The sequence below is a fragment of the Osmerus eperlanus genome, chromosome 5 (genome assembly GCF_963692335.1).
Source record: "Osmerus eperlanus chromosome 5, fOsmEpe2.1, whole genome shotgun sequence".
Classification (NCBI taxonomy): domain Eukaryota; kingdom Metazoa; phylum Chordata; class Actinopteri; order Osmeriformes; family Osmeridae; genus Osmerus; species Osmerus eperlanus.
The window spans coordinates 3,505,524-3,521,744 of record NC_085022.1 but is presented as its reverse complement, the minus strand read 5'-3'; the positions used below and the strand labels follow the sequence as shown (position 1 = coordinate 3,521,744).

At 52.4% G+C, this 16,221-nt stretch overlaps 1 protein-coding gene across 1 annotated transcript in view; it reads right to left on the bottom strand.

Moving 5' to 3' along the window:
- Positions 1-16,221, bottom strand: part of itpr2 (inositol 1,4,5-trisphosphate receptor, type 2) — a 40,489-nt gene that overhangs the window by 16,528 nt on the left and 7,740 nt on the right. Inside the window, 28 exon segments of the mRNA XM_062460767.1 lie at positions 8-61; positions 431-631; positions 1,989-2,111; positions 2,297-2,334; positions 2,337-2,421; positions 2,535-2,624; positions 2,899-3,066; positions 3,779-3,950; positions 4,078-4,135; positions 4,250-4,373; positions 4,562-4,755; positions 4,991-5,138; positions 5,314-5,461; positions 5,768-6,019; positions 6,373-6,555; positions 7,088-7,207; positions 7,367-7,539; positions 8,814-8,972; positions 9,307-9,448; positions 9,542-9,702; positions 9,857-9,956; positions 10,201-10,352; positions 12,046-12,090; positions 13,008-13,103; positions 13,412-13,558; positions 13,744-13,827; positions 13,978-14,076; positions 15,351-15,509. Of these exon segments, the coding sequence (XP_062316751.1) occupies positions 8-61; positions 431-631; positions 1,989-2,111; positions 2,297-2,334; positions 2,337-2,421; positions 2,535-2,624; positions 2,899-3,066; positions 3,779-3,950; positions 4,078-4,135; positions 4,250-4,373; positions 4,562-4,755; positions 4,991-5,138; positions 5,314-5,461; positions 5,768-6,019; positions 6,373-6,555; positions 7,088-7,207; positions 7,367-7,539; positions 8,814-8,972; positions 9,307-9,448; positions 9,542-9,702; positions 9,857-9,956; positions 10,201-10,352; positions 12,046-12,090; positions 13,008-13,103; positions 13,412-13,558; positions 13,744-13,827; positions 13,978-14,076; positions 15,351-15,509 (3,675 nt within the window).

Below are 16,221 nucleotides of genomic sequence, written 5' to 3'. Positions count from 1 at the left end.
CGCCGGGAAGGACGAGCGGGTCGTTGTAGAACACCAGGACGTCCTCGCCGCCGTTCACCAGCTGGGGGCGAGACACACACACAGTCACACACACGTGGTCACACACATGGTCACACACATGGTCACACACACACACAGTCTCACACACAGTCACACACACACGGTCGCACACACACAGTCCACACACACACAGTCACAGGCACGGTCACACACACGGTCGCACACACACGGTCACACACACACAGTCACACGGTCACACACACGGTCACACACACGGTCACACACACACGGTCACACACACACGGTCACACACACACGGTCACACACACACGGTCACACACACGGTCACACACGCAGGTCAGCGAGGACTGTGTGATGGTGTGTGTGTGTGCTGCCCGTACAGCGAGAGAGCGATCCCGTCCTGCCTCACCTCCGTCATGACCTTGTCCTGACACTTCTTGACGTACTTCCCGTCCGCCTTGACAATGGTCTGCAGGAAGCGCAGGTACTGGACGTGCCGCCCGTGGGTCTCGATGCAGTGGACGAAGTGGTGGACCACCCGGTCGCTGATCTCATTGCAGAGGTAGTAGTTGTTCATGAAGATGTGACGCATGGTTTCTGCTTCCAACAGCTGGAAGGAAGGAAGACAGACAGACAGAATGAAAGAATGGAGAGAGAGAGAGAGATAGAGAGAGAGAGAAAGAGAGAGCGAGAGAGAGACAGAGAGAAAAAGAGCGAGAGAGAGACAGAGAGAGAAAGAGTGAGAGAGAGAGAGAGAGAGAGAGAGAGAGAGAGAGAGAGAGAGAGAGAGAGAGAGAGAGAGAGAGAGAGAGAGAGAGAGAGAGAGAGAGAGAGAGAGAAAGAGAAAGAAAGAAAGAGAGAGAGAGAAAGAGAGCGAGAGAGATACAGAGAGAGAAAAAGAGCGAGAGAGAGACAGGGAGAGAAAGAGTGATGAGAGAGAGAGAGAGAGAGAGAGAGAGAGAGAGAGGGTGAGAGAGAGTGACATGCTGCCCAGAGAAGAGAGGCTGTGCTCTGTCTGCTCACAGGGAGAAGTGGAGACAGAGCTCCACTTCCTAACAGAATGTGACCACTTTACAGACATTCGAACCAAATACTTCCCCAAAATTACCAGCATATACAAGGAATTTGAAAATGTAACAAATAGAGAGAGACTGGTTTATTTATTGGGAGAAAACCTAACTGCTGTATTTTAGCAGCAAAGTATGTATCAGCCTGTCATGGCTTTAGAGAAAGCCACAATGAGGACAATTTATAATATGGCAAACATAACATGTTTTATTTTTGTTTTAATATTTTGTTTAAATTTTACTGTAATTTTTCAGAATTTCAAATTTAGTATTGATTTTTACTATTATTATTATCATTATATAACCTGTATGTGCGTATGTATGTGTATGTATGGGTATATGCGTGTGTATATATACACGTGTGGGTGTGTATACATGTGTGTATGCGTATACATATATATATGTATATATACATATGTGTGTGTGTATCTATTTACTTATTTATTTATTTATACCGATTATTTGGCAACATTAATAATATACCAACTTGAATAATAATAACATGGATACAAGTTGTACACCTGTGTGGTGTAGATACACTGTATATGTTAAACTGCCGTGTGTGTCTCTGTATGTGAGTGTGTGAAATATAAGTATATATAAGGCCATGATTTACATTGATTAATATTTCTGTAATTCTACCGTTGCTTTGGCAATATGAACAATTGTTGTTTTCATGCAATAAAGCCCTTTGAACTGAACTGAACTGAGTGAGAGACAGAGAGAGAGAGAGAGAGAGAGAGACAGAGAGACAGAGAGACAGAGAGAGAGAGAGAGAGAGAGAGAGAGAGAGAGAGAGAGAGAGAGAGGAGAGAGAGAGAGAGAGAGAGAGAGAGAGAGAGAGAGAGATAGTGTGTGGGTGTGAGAGAGTAAGTGAGTGAGCGAGTGTCCTGGGCGTACCCCTGGAGTGAGGAACAGGTTGAGATGTTTGTGCAGCAGAGCCTGGTTCTGGGAGTTCCCTTTAGAGAAGTTCTGGAGGAACACGTGGGCCAGGGTCATGACCTCATTCATCTTCTCATCACTCTGAGGAGAGAGAGACAGAGACAGAGAGAGACAGAGAGAGACAGAGAGAGACAGAGAGAGAGAGAGAAAGAGAGAAAGAGAGAAACAAGTGAGCAAGAGCATTAGAGACCTAGGATGAGGTGGGACTCCCAGCAGATGTAAGTCCAGCCCAGTCCTCCAGCCAGGTGGAGGGGGAGTGCTCGGACCTTCTCGTAGGGGATCTGCAGCAGGTCCAGGACCACGTGTGGGCTCCCATGTTCTTCAGCAGCCTCTGCTGCTGCACACGACTCTTCTTGCTGTGGTAGCACAGCTTGCTGAGGCGGAGCAGTATCTGACACACACACACATTAACAATTCTTTTCACCAGACTGTTTTAGAAGACAGATACATGGGTGGAGGTATGAAGAGGATTAGAGGACAAGAGAAGGGAGGGGGGGTGCTCACGTCCTTGACGATGATGTAGTTGTTGTCTTTGTTGCTGTCTATCTGAGGCTTCACATTCCCATCCTGCACTGGGCTGAGTATCCCCACCTCCTAGCAACCAGCACATCCACACACACATCACACCACACACACACACACACACACACACACACACACACACACACACACACACACACACACACACACACACACACACACAACACACACACACACACACACACGCACACACACACACACACACACACACACACACACACACACACACAGACAGAAACCCATCATAACTTTGGTTGGAGGAACAGAACAGGTCAGGGCCCGAGGTCCTGGTTCGAGGTTAAAGGTCAGGGGGTCAGGGTCGGGGTACCTCCATGTTCTGTTCCTTGCTCTGGCCCTCTCCCAGGTCCTCGGTGCCGTAGCCTCCGCTCTTCTCCACCCACAACTCCGACTTCTCCACCGTCAGACGCAGCTGGTCTAGGTCAGCCTTGATCTGCTTGTAGTTCTTCACATCCTCCTCCGACACCAGCAACTGGACCTGCTCAGTGAGCGCGCACACACAAACACACACACAGTCAACGTACCTACCACCTGCTTGAACGCCTGGTTCCCCGTTTGAAGGCCTGGTTCCCTGTCTGAACGCCTGGTTGCGTGTCTAAAGGCCTGGTTACCTGTCTGAATGCCTGGTTGCGTGTCTAAAGGCCTGGTTCCCTGTCTGAATGCCTGGTTGCGTGTCTAAAGGCCAGGTTACCTGTTTGAAGGCCTTGTTGCGTGTCTAAAGGCCAGGTTACCTGTCTAAAGGCCAGGTTACCTGTCTGAATGCATGGTTGCGTGTCTAAAGGCCAGGTTACCTGTCTAAAGGCCAGGTTACCTGTCTGAATGCCTGGTTGCGTGACTAAAGGCCAGGTTACCTGTCTAAAGGCCAGGTTACCTGTCTGAATGCCTGGTTGCGTGTCTAAAGGCCAGGTTACCTGTCTAAAGGCCAGGTTACCTGTCTGAATGCCTGGTTGCGTGACTAAAGGCCTGGTTACCTGTCTAAAGGCCAGGTTACCTGTCTGAATGCCTGTTGCGTGTCTAAAGGCCAGGTTACCTGTCTAAAGGCCAGGTTACCTGTCTGAATGCTTGGTTGCGTGACTAAAGGCCTGGTTACCTGTCTAAAGGCCAGGTTACCTGTTTGAAGGCCTGGTTCCCTGTTTGAACGCCTGGTTGCGTGTCTAAAGGCCAGGTTACCTGTCTAAAGGCCAGGTTACCTGTTTGAAGGCCTGCAAGACCTCGTCCCGCTGGCTGAAGTGTTTGAAGATGATCTGCAGGGAGCCGGACACCAGCGGGGGGTAGTCCTGCATGATCAGGTGGATCAGAACCCGGAGGAACGTCCGGCCTCCCTCATCATCCAGCTCCACAGCACTGGGCTCAGTACCGGAACTACACACACACACACACACAAGTATGTGCAAACACACACACACAAATACAGTACGTCATGTCAAAAGTAGGTGCTTATTGAATATGTATTTATTTAAGAAGGAGGTGGGCTGATGGGACGACCTACCTGCCGGCAAACATGGCCTCTGCCTTAGCTGCGATCTCATCTATGTCGGGCTCCGGAACTGGAAACAAGGGTGTCACACATGGCAGTCAGTCAGTGAGTCGGAAAGCAATCTATTAGTCAGTGAGACTGAGCAGTCAGTCGGAGCTGTGCAGGCCACGCTGGAGGGGCTAACCTGACATGGTGGGGTAGTCAGCCACGGAGAGAGAGCTGTCCATCACACTCCTGTCTCCAAACTCCTTCTTATAGATGGACAACAGGTAGGTGATTCTGTAGTCCAGACGCACACTCAGGATGAACTACAGGGAGAACCACAGAAACGCACCATTCTAGAATGACCTGGAAATTCCTCAAAAACAAGCTACCAACTATGTTCCTGGCAACCACCCAACAGCAGGAAATACACTTATTTTGTATTTTGAATGACTAAACTCCAGGTTATGAAAAATAAAAATACCACTCCCGACCAGAGGGGGCGCTGTCCCACCTGCAGAACCTCAATGATTTTGAGCTTGGTATCCATCACCATGACGTCCTCGTTGTCGGACAGGCGTTGAGGCGACCCGCTTCGGATGGAGGGGGGCGTGTCCGGGAGACTGGGGGCGAGGATGTGACCGCGGCTCAGAACCATCTGAGTCATCATCTCCCCCACCCCGTGGATGGTGCGCAGCACGTTGTTGCCTAGGGCGACACGCACCAACGTCACGTCATCTACTGACTAGGCTCCCATGGCAAAGGGGGCTCTTCGTAACTCAATTCAACAATCTGATAGTCATTTGTTGCACTGTGCGACAAGACGTTCGTGATATGACGCAACGCAAAAGAGGTCTTCGAATTCAGAATTCAGAGCAGTTTTACACCTTTGTGTACTTCAATGCTGTGTGTGCGTGCGTGTGTGTGTGAGAGAGAGACTCACCGGCCTCCGGGCCCTTGTTGAGCTTGGCCATGAAGGTGAGGGGGTGCTGGACGATGTCCAGAATAGCCAGCAGGGTGCGCGTGAGCCGAAGGAGCTCACTGAAGCTGTAGAAGCCAAAATAGACCAGGTCACGAGCCAGGTGGACCACCTGGAGCACGGGGGGAGGAGGGGGGAGGGGGGGAGAGAGAGGAAGAGCGAGAGGTTGTGCTGTGAAGGAAGAATCGACGAAGGAACAAAGAGAAAGTGTTGTTGTCCACAGCGCTGTGTACGGCAGGGGCGTCGACGGCCCCCCCCCCAGCCCGTGTGACAGCACGCAGCCTCACCTCTAGGGTCAGCTCATTCTTCTCCTTGTCTCCGAAAGGGAAAGGCTGGCCGACCACGTCTTTGAGGTACTCCTCCACAAACTCCATGGTGGGGGCGAACTTCCTCTTCATCTCCTCCCTGGACGTGTCCGTGCACTCGTACGCGTAGCTGAGGCACCGAGCACACCAGGGCCGGGCGGTGAGGAGGGGAGGGAAGAGTCAACTAGACAACACCGCAGTTGCAATCTAGAATCTGCACACAGCTCAAAAGGAATGCATTTACCCTGCTTATTTGCCAAGAGCCTCAAACATACAGGTAACCACACAGAGATACACACACTGCATACAAACACACTCACTTGCCCCCTTCCACAAGCTCGCCCTACAACAACACTACACACACCCACCACCAACTCTACACACACACACACATACCACCAACTACAAAGACGACCCCCCACCACCACCCTCTTACTCGTGGATGGTGATCTTAGAAGGGATCTCGGTCCAGAGGCGTGCGTAGCGCACGGGCACCACGGCCTCCTGGGGGTCGCGGTCCACGTGCATGTGCAGCATGAGGCGGCAGAAGGAGGCTCGGAGGTCGTAGGGCAGGCAGTCGTCAAACATGCAGCGCAGGATCAGGTCCACGGGCAGCTGCACGGACACCTGGTTGATGGCCAGGTACTGGCGGTCCAGACACATCTTAGCAAAGAGGTTCAACTGGTACCTGGGGAGGGCGAGTTGGAGAAGAGCGAGAGAGAGAGAGAGAGAGAGAGAGAGAGAGAGAGAGAGACAGCGAGAGAGAGAGAGAGAGAGAGAGAGAGAGAGAGAGCACGAGAGGGACAGCGAGAGAGAGAGAGAGAGAGAGAGAGAGAGAGAGAGAGAGAGAGAGAGAGAGAGAGAGAGAGAGAGAGAGAGAGAGAGAGAGAGAGAGAGAGAGAGAGAGAGAGAGAGAGAGAGAGAGAGAGACAGCGAGAGAGAGAGAGAGACAGCGAGAGAGAGAGAGAGAGAGAGAAGGAGGATGTAGGTGAGACATCAGGGGCTCAACACTAGATGCTGACGAGGCAGGACGAGACCCACCTGTAGTAGGTGATAATGTCCATGTCCATCTTGTGGTTGCCCTTGGCGTCCTGGGCCAGGTGACGAATGGACTTGCCATGCGGCTCCTTGTGGCTGTCTATCCAGTAGAGCCACACCTCCTCGTCCTCCCCATCCTCCTGCATCAGGGACGACTCCAGACTGGGCTCTGTATTAGGGATCAGTCTGGGGGGGCGGGGTGGGGGGGCGGGGGTGAGGAGGAACGGAAGGGTAAGGAGGAAGAGGAACGAAGGGTAGAGATGTGAAAACATCTCACAAGTTCAGATGCTATTTTAGGTGGTTTAGGGTGAGGGTTGAAATCACACTAAGGGTTGAAGTTAGGACAGTTTTAGGATTAGGAGCTAGGGGTAAGGGTTTGGGTTCAGGTTAGGTTTTTTCGGGTTAAGGTTAGGTTTAAGGTTGGGTAAAAAAGGATTTTTGTAATGGGACTAAACCGTGAGTTCTCAAAAGAATGGTTAAAAAGGAAGGAGGGAGTCAGGTGGCTGAGCGGTGAGGGAATCTGGCTAGTAATCTGAAGGTTGCCAGTTCGATTCCCGGTCATGCCAACTGACATTGTGTCCTTGGGCAAGGCACTTCACCCTACTTGCCTTGGGGGAATGTCCCTGTACTTACTGTAAGTCGCTCTGGATAAGAGCGTCTGCTAAATGACTAAATGTAAATGTAAAAACAAGGATGTGTGTTGGAGCACGACACTCACTTGGTCTGGATCAGGATGTCAGCGTTGATTGGGTTCAGCATGAACTTACAAATGAGCTCCTGGGTGACTGGGATGGCCATTTTGTTAGACACACACAGGTCTGATAGGTAGTCCAGGAACCTGAACACACACACAAACACACACACACACACACACTCCAGACAGTGAGTCCAGTAATCAGAACACAGAGAACTTGGACAACCCCACTGGGAACGCCATTGACAGTGTGGATGTGCGGAAACCTGTGTGTGAGTGTGTGTGTGTGTGTGTGAGTCAGACCTGGGCTCCCTGTTGCGTCGCAGCAAGTTGACGAAGGTCTCGATCTCCTTGGAGGTGATGTGCTTCTCGAGCAGCTTGCGGTTGTTGTGGAGCAGAGCTGTGATGGTGTCCTCTGCCAGGATCTCATAGCCTATCTGGGACTGCATGATGGAGAACTTCTTGGCTATGTACTCCTAATGGGAGGGGAGACACAGCAGAGTTCAGAACGCGGCGATGGACAATGTGGAATTCAAGTAGAGGTGAAGAGCATGAACACAGGGGGAGGAACGTCAGGGTGGAGATGTGATCGGCTGGACAACAGCTGCTTCCGGTGGAGGTTGGGAGGTGGAGGGATAAGATGGAGGGTGGAACGGGATGGAGGGTGGATGGGAGGAAGACGGGGAGGGGCAGGGCGAGGCGGCAAGAGGGGAAGCAGAAGGACAGGGCAGGTGGTGCAGGGGGTGCAGGGGGTGCAGGTGGTACAGGTGGTGCAGGTGGTGCAGGTGGTGCAGGGGGTGCAGGTGGTACAGGTGGTACAGGGGGTGCAGGTGGTGCAGGGGGTGCAGGTGGTGCAGGTGGTGCAGGTGGTGCAGGTGGTGCAGGGGGTGCAGGTGGTACAGGTGGTACAGGTGGTGCAGGTGGTGCAGGTGGTGCAGGGGGTGCAGGTGGTACAGGTGGTACAGGGGGTGCAGGTGGTGCAGGGGGTGCAGGTGGTGCAGGTGGTACAGGGGGTGCAGGGGGTACAGGTGGTACAGGTGGTGCAGGGGGTGCAGGGGTGCAGGGGGTACAGGTGGTACAGGTGGTGCAGGTGGTGCAGGGGGTGCAGGGGGTGCAGGGGGTGCAGGGGGTACAGGTGGTACAGGTGGTGCAGGTGGTACAGGGGGTGCAGGGGGTGCAGGTGGTACAGGTGGTGCAGGTGGTGCAGGGGGTGCAGGGGGTGCAGGTGGTACAGGGGGTGCAGGGGGTGCAGGTGGTACAGGTGGTGCAGGTGGTGCAGGGGGTGCAGGTGGTACAGGGGGTGCAGGTGGTACAGGTGGTGCAGGGGGTGCAGGTGGTGCAGGTGGTACAGGGGGGTGCAGGTGGTGCAGGGGGTGCAGGTGGTGCAGGGGGTGCAGGTGGTGCAGGTGGTGCAGGTGGTGCAGGGGGTGCAGGTGGTGCAGGGGGTGCAGGGGGTGCAGGGGGTGCAGGTGGTGCAGGGGGTGCAGGGGGTGCAGGGGGTGCAGGTGGTGCAGGGGGTGCAGGTGGTGCAGGTGGTGCAGGTGGTGCAGGTGGTGCAGGGGGTGCAGGTGGTGCAGGGGGTGCAGGGGGTGCAGGGGGTGCAGGTGGTGCAGGGGGTGCAGGGGGTGCAGGGGGTGCAGGTGGTGCAGGGGGTGCAGGTGGTGCAGGTGGTGCAGGTGGTGCAGGTGGTGCAGGGGGTGCAGGTGGTGCAGGGGGTGCAGGGGGTGCAGGGGGTGCAGGTGGTGCGTGCCTGGTTCTTGCGGTAGTCCTGTTGAGAGTGTCTCAGCAGCCTGTAGCAGAGGGACAGCAGGTACTTGAAGGGGGCGTAGCGCTGGTCTCCCAGGTCCTCCAGCTTCAGCATGGGACCATCACCCTGATCTGTGAACGGAGCCTTCAGGATGCCGAAGATCTGCAATGACACACACACACACGCACTGACAGTCTGCATGTCCGAGTCCTGCTCCTACTCCAGTACTTGTACGTGCCTCTATGCTGTGAGCTTTGTCCTGGTGTACGTGTACCTGACCAAGGGGTCAGATGGCTGAGCGGTTAGGGAATCGGGCTACTAATCGGAAGATTGCCGGTTCGATTCCTGGTCGTGGCCAATGATGTTGTGTCCTTGGGCAAAGCACTTCACCCTACTTGCCACTGGGGGAATGTCCCTGTACTTACTGTAAGTCGCTCTGGATAAGAGCGTCTGCTAAATGACTAAACGTACCTGTGTGGTGTAGGACATGGCTCACCTGCGCTAGAATGTTCTGCTCCCTCATCAGTTTCTGCCTCTCCCTGTTGGGGTTGGAGATGACCACGGAGAGGACGTCCTGGCCGTTGTTGGGAACCTCGCACACGAAGAAGATCATGTCCTCCAGGAGCTTGGTCACGAACCTGACCAGAGAGAGGGAGCCAGGAACATTGGATGAATCTCACACGGTTGTCAGAAGATTTCGTTCATGGTGTGGCTTCACCTTCTTACGGTACCTCCTCTCATTCTGGGCTATGTTGCCATGGCACAGCTTTTTGACTGTGGACTCCAGGACCTTGTTGGCGTCGTTGGCAAAGTCCAGGTCCCGGACCTCGGACAAGGGGACAGACCTGATGGCGAAGGCCTCCTTGTCCTCCTTAGTGGGGCAGGTGCCAATCTGGGAGGAGGAACACAGTAGCATGCAGTAGCTGTGCTGGTGTGTTACAGAGTGCATGTTCTGGTGTGTGTGTGTTCTGGTGTATGCGTGTGTATGTGTGTGTGTGTTCTGGTGCGTGTGTTCCAGAGCACGTGTCTCGGTGTGTAAGTGTGACCTTGAGCATGACAGGCCGCTCCTCCTCAAGGTCGATGGGGACGTTGGTGCTGGTGACCCAGGTGTTGGTGCACAGGTGCCTCAGCCTCACGTACGAGTTCCTGCCAGGGGCGCCGCACACACCGCACACACACACCAAGCACACCACACACACACACACCAACGCACACCCCACACACCAAGCACACCACACACACACCCCACACACACACACACACACCCCACCGCACACACGCTTTTCTATGTTCCTTTATTTGCAGCTGGATGTTAAGGTCATGTGTTAGTGCCCGCTTGTGAGAGTGTGTGTGTGTGTGTGCCCTTGCGTCTGTGTGGTGTGTGACTGACCTAGGCACCAGACAATCAGCCCTCTGCAGTGTGGTGGCGTCCAGCTCAAACAGGGAGGCGATGTCGTTGCCATGGGGAACAGACACCAGGGTGTAGGCAATCTTCTCTGCCGCCTGACGCTTTCTCTTGGAGAACACGATATCCGTCTCAGTCTGCATCACGCGCACACACAAACACCCGCACACGCACAGACACACACACACACACACACACAGACACACACACACACACACACACACACACACACAGGGGAAATCAGTGTAGAACCAGGTCTAATCAGGGATGTGACCTAATCAGGAGGAGGCTCACAGAGAGAACATCAGGTAGATCCTAGGGAGGACAGCGTTGTACCCTACTGTAGCTGCTCCACTGTAAGACATTGAAACATGCACCTTGTGGAATCCTAATTGGACATGGTGTTAGGGGATGGGCTGCTTGCTTGTTGTGACTGCAGGACATAATGGGCTCTGAATGTCAACGGATCTCCTCTCCTCTCCTCTTCACTCCTCTCCTCTCCCCCTCCTCTCTTCCTCTCCTCTCCCCCTCTCTCTTCCTCTCCTCTCCCCCTCTCTCTTCCTCTCTTCCTCTCCTCTCCCACTCCTCTCTTCCTCTCCCACTCCTCTCTCCCCCTCTCTCTTCCTCCTCTCTTCCTGTCCTCTCCCCCTCTCTCTTCCTCTCCCCCTCTCTCTTCCTCCTCTCTTCCTCTCCTCTCCTCTCCCCTCCCCTCTCTTCCTCTCCCCCTCTGTTCCTCTCCCCTCCCCCTCCTCTCTTCCTCTCCCCCTCCTCTCTTCCTCTCCTCTCCCCCTCTGTTCCTCTCCCCTCCCCCTCCTCTCTTCCTCTCCTCTCCCCCTCCTCTCTTCCTCTCCTCTCCCCTCTCTTCCTCTCCTCTCCCCCTCCTCTCCCCCTCTGTTCCTCTCCCCTCCCCCTCCTCTCTTCCTCTCCTCTCCCCCTCTGTTCCTCTCCCCTCCCCCTCCTCTCTTCCTCTCCTCTCCCCCTCTGTTCCTCTCCCCTCCCCCTCCTCTCTTCCTCTCCTCTCCCCCTCCTCTCTCCTCTCTTCCTCTCCTCTCCCCCTCCTCTCCCCCTCTGTTCCTCTCCCCTCCCCCTCCTCTCTTCCTCTCCTCTCCCCCTCCTCTCTTCCTCTCCTCTCCCCTCTCTTCCTCTCCTCTCCCCCTCCTCTCCCCCTCTGTTCCTCTCCCCTCCCCCTCCTCTCTTCTCCCCCCCCCCCCTCCTTTCCGGCCCCCTCCCCTCCCTGACTCACCTCACCACTGGCAGCACCACAGGAGAGCAGACAGCACGTCTCAGCCCTCCCTTCCTGCCCCCCCCCCCTCACAGGGCACCCCCACACAGACGTTATGTAAGGGGCCCCCCAGTGTGTCTGAATGTGAGTGTGTGACTGGTGTGATAGCTGCTGGTTGTTTCAGAGACTGAGTGTGTTTGTGTGTGTGGGGGGGGGGGATGTGTGTGTGTGTGTGCGTAAGTGTGTGCAAAAGGTGGCTTAGAGCTCACAGAACAGAGGGGATATAGATGATTCAGTAAGCTTGAAAGTGCGTGAGTGTGTGGCAGTGTGTGTGTGTGTGTGTGTGTGAATGTGTGCGAGCTGGTGGGATTGCGTAATCACAGCGTGGCAGAGTGGAAGGAAGGAGGAGGGCTTGGAGACGGGCAGACAATATGGTTGAGGCAAACACTTAAAAGCACACGCCTAAGCACACCCACACAACGGTTTGTGTTTGTGGGTGTGTGTGCGTGTGTGTGTGCGTGTGTGGGTGTGTGTGGGTGTGTGTGGGTGTGTGTGGGTGTGTGTGCGTGTGAACATAAGGCATGGCATCGGTGTCTTCATAGACTCACATCTCCTTTAGAGTCGACGCTATCGTCCCGGAAATCCGGATTCACCTGCAACAGACGACGTGGGTCAATACGGCACACATACTGGGGTTGACCTAAATAGAGATCAGGTCTGTTCCAGTGTTGATGGAGCTGCCGTTTCAGCAGGCCTGCCGTGATAACCACGTTAACACTGCCATCTACAGCTCAGCCCCTGCAACCTCAGCCCAGCCCTTCCTCCCCTGCCAAGCTTCACACTAACAGCTCTAGGTAGTATGGTAACAGTTCTAGGTAGTATGGTAACAGTTCTAGGTAGTATGGTAACAGTTCTAGGTAGTATGGTAACAGTTCTAGGTAGTATGGTAACAGCTCTAGGTAGTATGGTAACAGTTCTAGGTAGTATGGTAACAGCTCTAGGTAGTATGGTAACAGTTCTAGGTAGTATGGTAACAGTTCTAGGTAGTATGGTAACAGTTCTAGGTAGTATGGTAACAGCTCTAGGTGTATGGTAACAGCTCTAGGTAGTATGGTAACAGCTCTAGGTAGTATGGTAACAGCTCTAGGTAGTATGGTAACAGCTCTAGGTAGTATGGTAACAGCTCTAGGTAGTATGTTCCCGGTTCCAAGTACATTGTTAACAGTTATTTGGTACATTGGCAACTATCAACCAGCATGGTCTCATTTAAAAGTGTTCTTCCTGACACACTATTAAGTTGTACCATGTGACTCTGCCTTTGTACTGGTGCATAGTGCAGTGACTCCACTGAACGGCTTCACAAGCAGGTTCTCCCTGTGCTACAGCGAGAGTATTCAAATGAGACATACTCAAATGTAACCAAAGAATCCTCACTGGCAATGAACAGTAACGGTTCATGAACTATGTAAACATGGCATTTGACAATACTTTACATAGCCTATGTATACACACACACACACACATGTACACAATTTCTTTGGATTTGAACTTCCCAAGGTGTGTGACTTACTTGGGCAGCGAGGTAGTTTCCAGTGGCCAGGTGTTTGAAGCGGAAGAGGCTGTTCCACTGTCCGGCCCCTCCTCTGCAGGGGTCATAGTGCACAACCTGAGATGGGGACAGATCCCAACACAAGCATTCGAATGCAAATTAAGCTGAAACATTCCCCCCTTTTCACAGTCATGTTACGGTGCATCACACAAAGCTGCCAGTGTACTGCACAGCCCATGGAGGGGATTCCCATGTTTGAAGCAGTGTCCCTCAAACACACAATGGGCTTCTGTGTGGACAAATCTCAGTTTTATCTGCAAGGTTCAGTTTTGTGCTCCCAAGGATTTGGATTCACACACCTGCCTTACCCAGAGATTCATATACCTCCGTTTCCCCCCAAATACTTATCATTCAGAGCTCTCTACCTCTATTTCCCAGAGTGCTTTGGAGCTGGTAGCGGACGTGGCTGACTGCCTGAGGGTGGTTCTCAGGAAAATGTGTTGTTGGCCCCTGTGCTCATCACATGTCAGGAATTTTTCCTGCTCCGCATGGAACAGCCGCACTACGTCGCCCTGGACGACAACACACATGTACATAAACACAGACACAATCAACAAATCCATTAAAAAAAAAGATTTAAACAGTGGCGTTTTACGCATTGTCTTAAACCCTTACTCCAATACCAATTGACCCCAGGGAGAGATGAAGAGGAAAGTCTCAAATGAGTTGAGCCTAAACACAGGCTCAAGACACCTACCCCTTTGAGGACAGTCTCCTTGTAGTCACTGAACTTCATGAACAAGGTAACCTTCCAGCTGGTATTGCAGTTCACGGCGTTCACCTGTGGGGGCAGTAGCGAGGAGCAGAAAAACAGATGCAACGTGTTCACCAAAGCTAGTCCATAGTCAACGGCTGTTTATTGCGTTGGCTTAGAAAGTTTTGCCTGATTCTCGTTGGGTCAACTAAATAAATCAAAGTGAATGAGTCTGACCTCTTTACAACCAGGGTTGTCTAGCAGCTCAATGTTGCTGGCATGGAGAGGCTGCCCTGCGTTCACAGGCATCAGGACCACCTTGTCCCCCACCACCACCTAGGAGACATCCACACAGCACAGTCACAACCCATGAGGAGACCTGGGGGAACCTGGCAACCCATCAAGAAACCAAACGTGGGGTTCATGGAAAACCTGGCAACCCATCAAGAAACTAAACGTGGGGTTCATGGAAAACTTGGCAACCCATCAAGAAACCAAACGTGGAGGTTCATGGAAAACCTGGCAACCCATCAGACGACTGGATTGGAGAAGAGAGACGCTGACAACCTGCACTTTTCACACACAAAAGTGAAAGTCAAACATGGACCCATGCAACAGGTTGCTGATCCTATTGCACATGAGCAGTATGTGTGTGTGTGTGTGTGTGTGTTGCTGTGGGACGACAGTGCGCTACAGTACATGAGAAGCAGGAGGAAGAGCGGGGCCTGCACGCCGGTGCAGTCATGCTGGGCGTGGTGGACTGAGGTCTCAGCAGCAGTGAGAAGGTGTAAACCTCAGGGTAGACATTCTCTCCCTTCCCATCCATGTCCCAGACTGCCTCTTAACTTCTGTACCCGCCAACCTTACAGTTTGCAGCTCAGGGGAGGAATGAGAGTCCGGATGCCACACTCAGACAGCTCGTTTCAACAGCGTACAGAAGGCTGACACATGCAATAGAGACATGTACTGACATGCTGTAACAGTGTCTATCTGTGACTAGCCTCACAACACACAACACCATGCAATTCAGACCAGTACCTTCAACCATAGGATCCTGGAGCAATGAGAGAGGAAAAACCAGTTGAGCCATTTCATTATTCCAAGAGGAAATACAGGAGAAATGACTGAATATCACTGACACACACACACCTATGGTAATTTCAATATGTTGCAAAGTAAACAGGGAAACCTTGTTCAGAAAATAAGCGGCTTGGTTAAGTGATGATGACATTAAACAAGTATAAAAGCATGTTCAAAGGCATCCGAGATTATTAGTTTAAAAGGTAAAGTTTAACCCCCAAACCAACATATTTTTCCTCTTACCTATAGTGCTATTTATCCATTTAGATTGTTTTGGTGTGAGTGACAGAGTTTTGGCGATATCGGTACAAGACAAGCCCAATTGATTGACATTATATTAAAGAGAAGGCAGACCTCTCTACAGCCGATATATCCAAACCGTGGCAAATTACAGCCAAACAATCTAGATGGCTAAATAGCACCACAGTTAAGGGGGGGGGGATATTTGGGGTGTACTGTCCCTTTAAGGCAGTCCTGCCTGTGTGTATGTGTGTGTGTGAATGCTGGTGTGTGTTAACATGTGCCCTTACATTGTCCCCCTCGCTCCGTAGCTTCCAGAAGGGCTGGATGTAGAACCAGGAGCCCTCGTTTCCAGCAGGGTCCAGGGACACCCGCATGGCGTTCTTCTCCAGCAGAGCGGGCAGCCGTTTGTTCACAGTCAGGTACTTGTTACTCTTGATGTGGAGCAGCTGCCATGACAGGAAGACCCAGTTACTCACAGTTGCAATCATATTTATCTTATGGTCACAATCTGATTCTTCTCTATGTATTTTGCATTTTCCATGCAATGTCAGAAAAAAATGGTGTATTGCTTCATTTAAAGAACTATTATTAGTTGTATTTCTTCCCTCAGTTTAGCTAAAGTGGTTAGAACATATCACCTTCTACATTTTCAAACCAACGCCCTCTTTTTCTGCATAGGCCATCCAAAACACCCCTGGCTTTGGCCTCAAAGCTCACACCCACTAAATGTGAGTGTCCTCTCAGTTAACGGCCAAAGATCTAGATATAATGGCTCCATCTGTAGCAGAGACAGCAACTACAGCCTCCATCTGTAGCAGATACAGCAACTACAGCCTCCATCTGTAGCAGAGACAGCAACTACAGCCTCCATCTGTAGCAGAGACAGCAACTACAGCCTCCATCTGTAGCAGAGACAGCAACTACAGCCTCCATCTGTAGCAGAGACAGCAACTACAGCCTCCATCTGTAGCAGAGACAGCAACTACAGCCTCCATCTGTAGCAGAGACAGCAACTACAGCCTCCATCTGTAGCAGAGACAGCAACTACAGCCTCCATCTGTAGCAGAGACAGCAACTACAGCCTCCAATCTGTAGCAGAGACAGCAACTACAGCCTCCAAGCTGTAGCAGAGACAGCAACTACAGCCTCGCTTGGAGG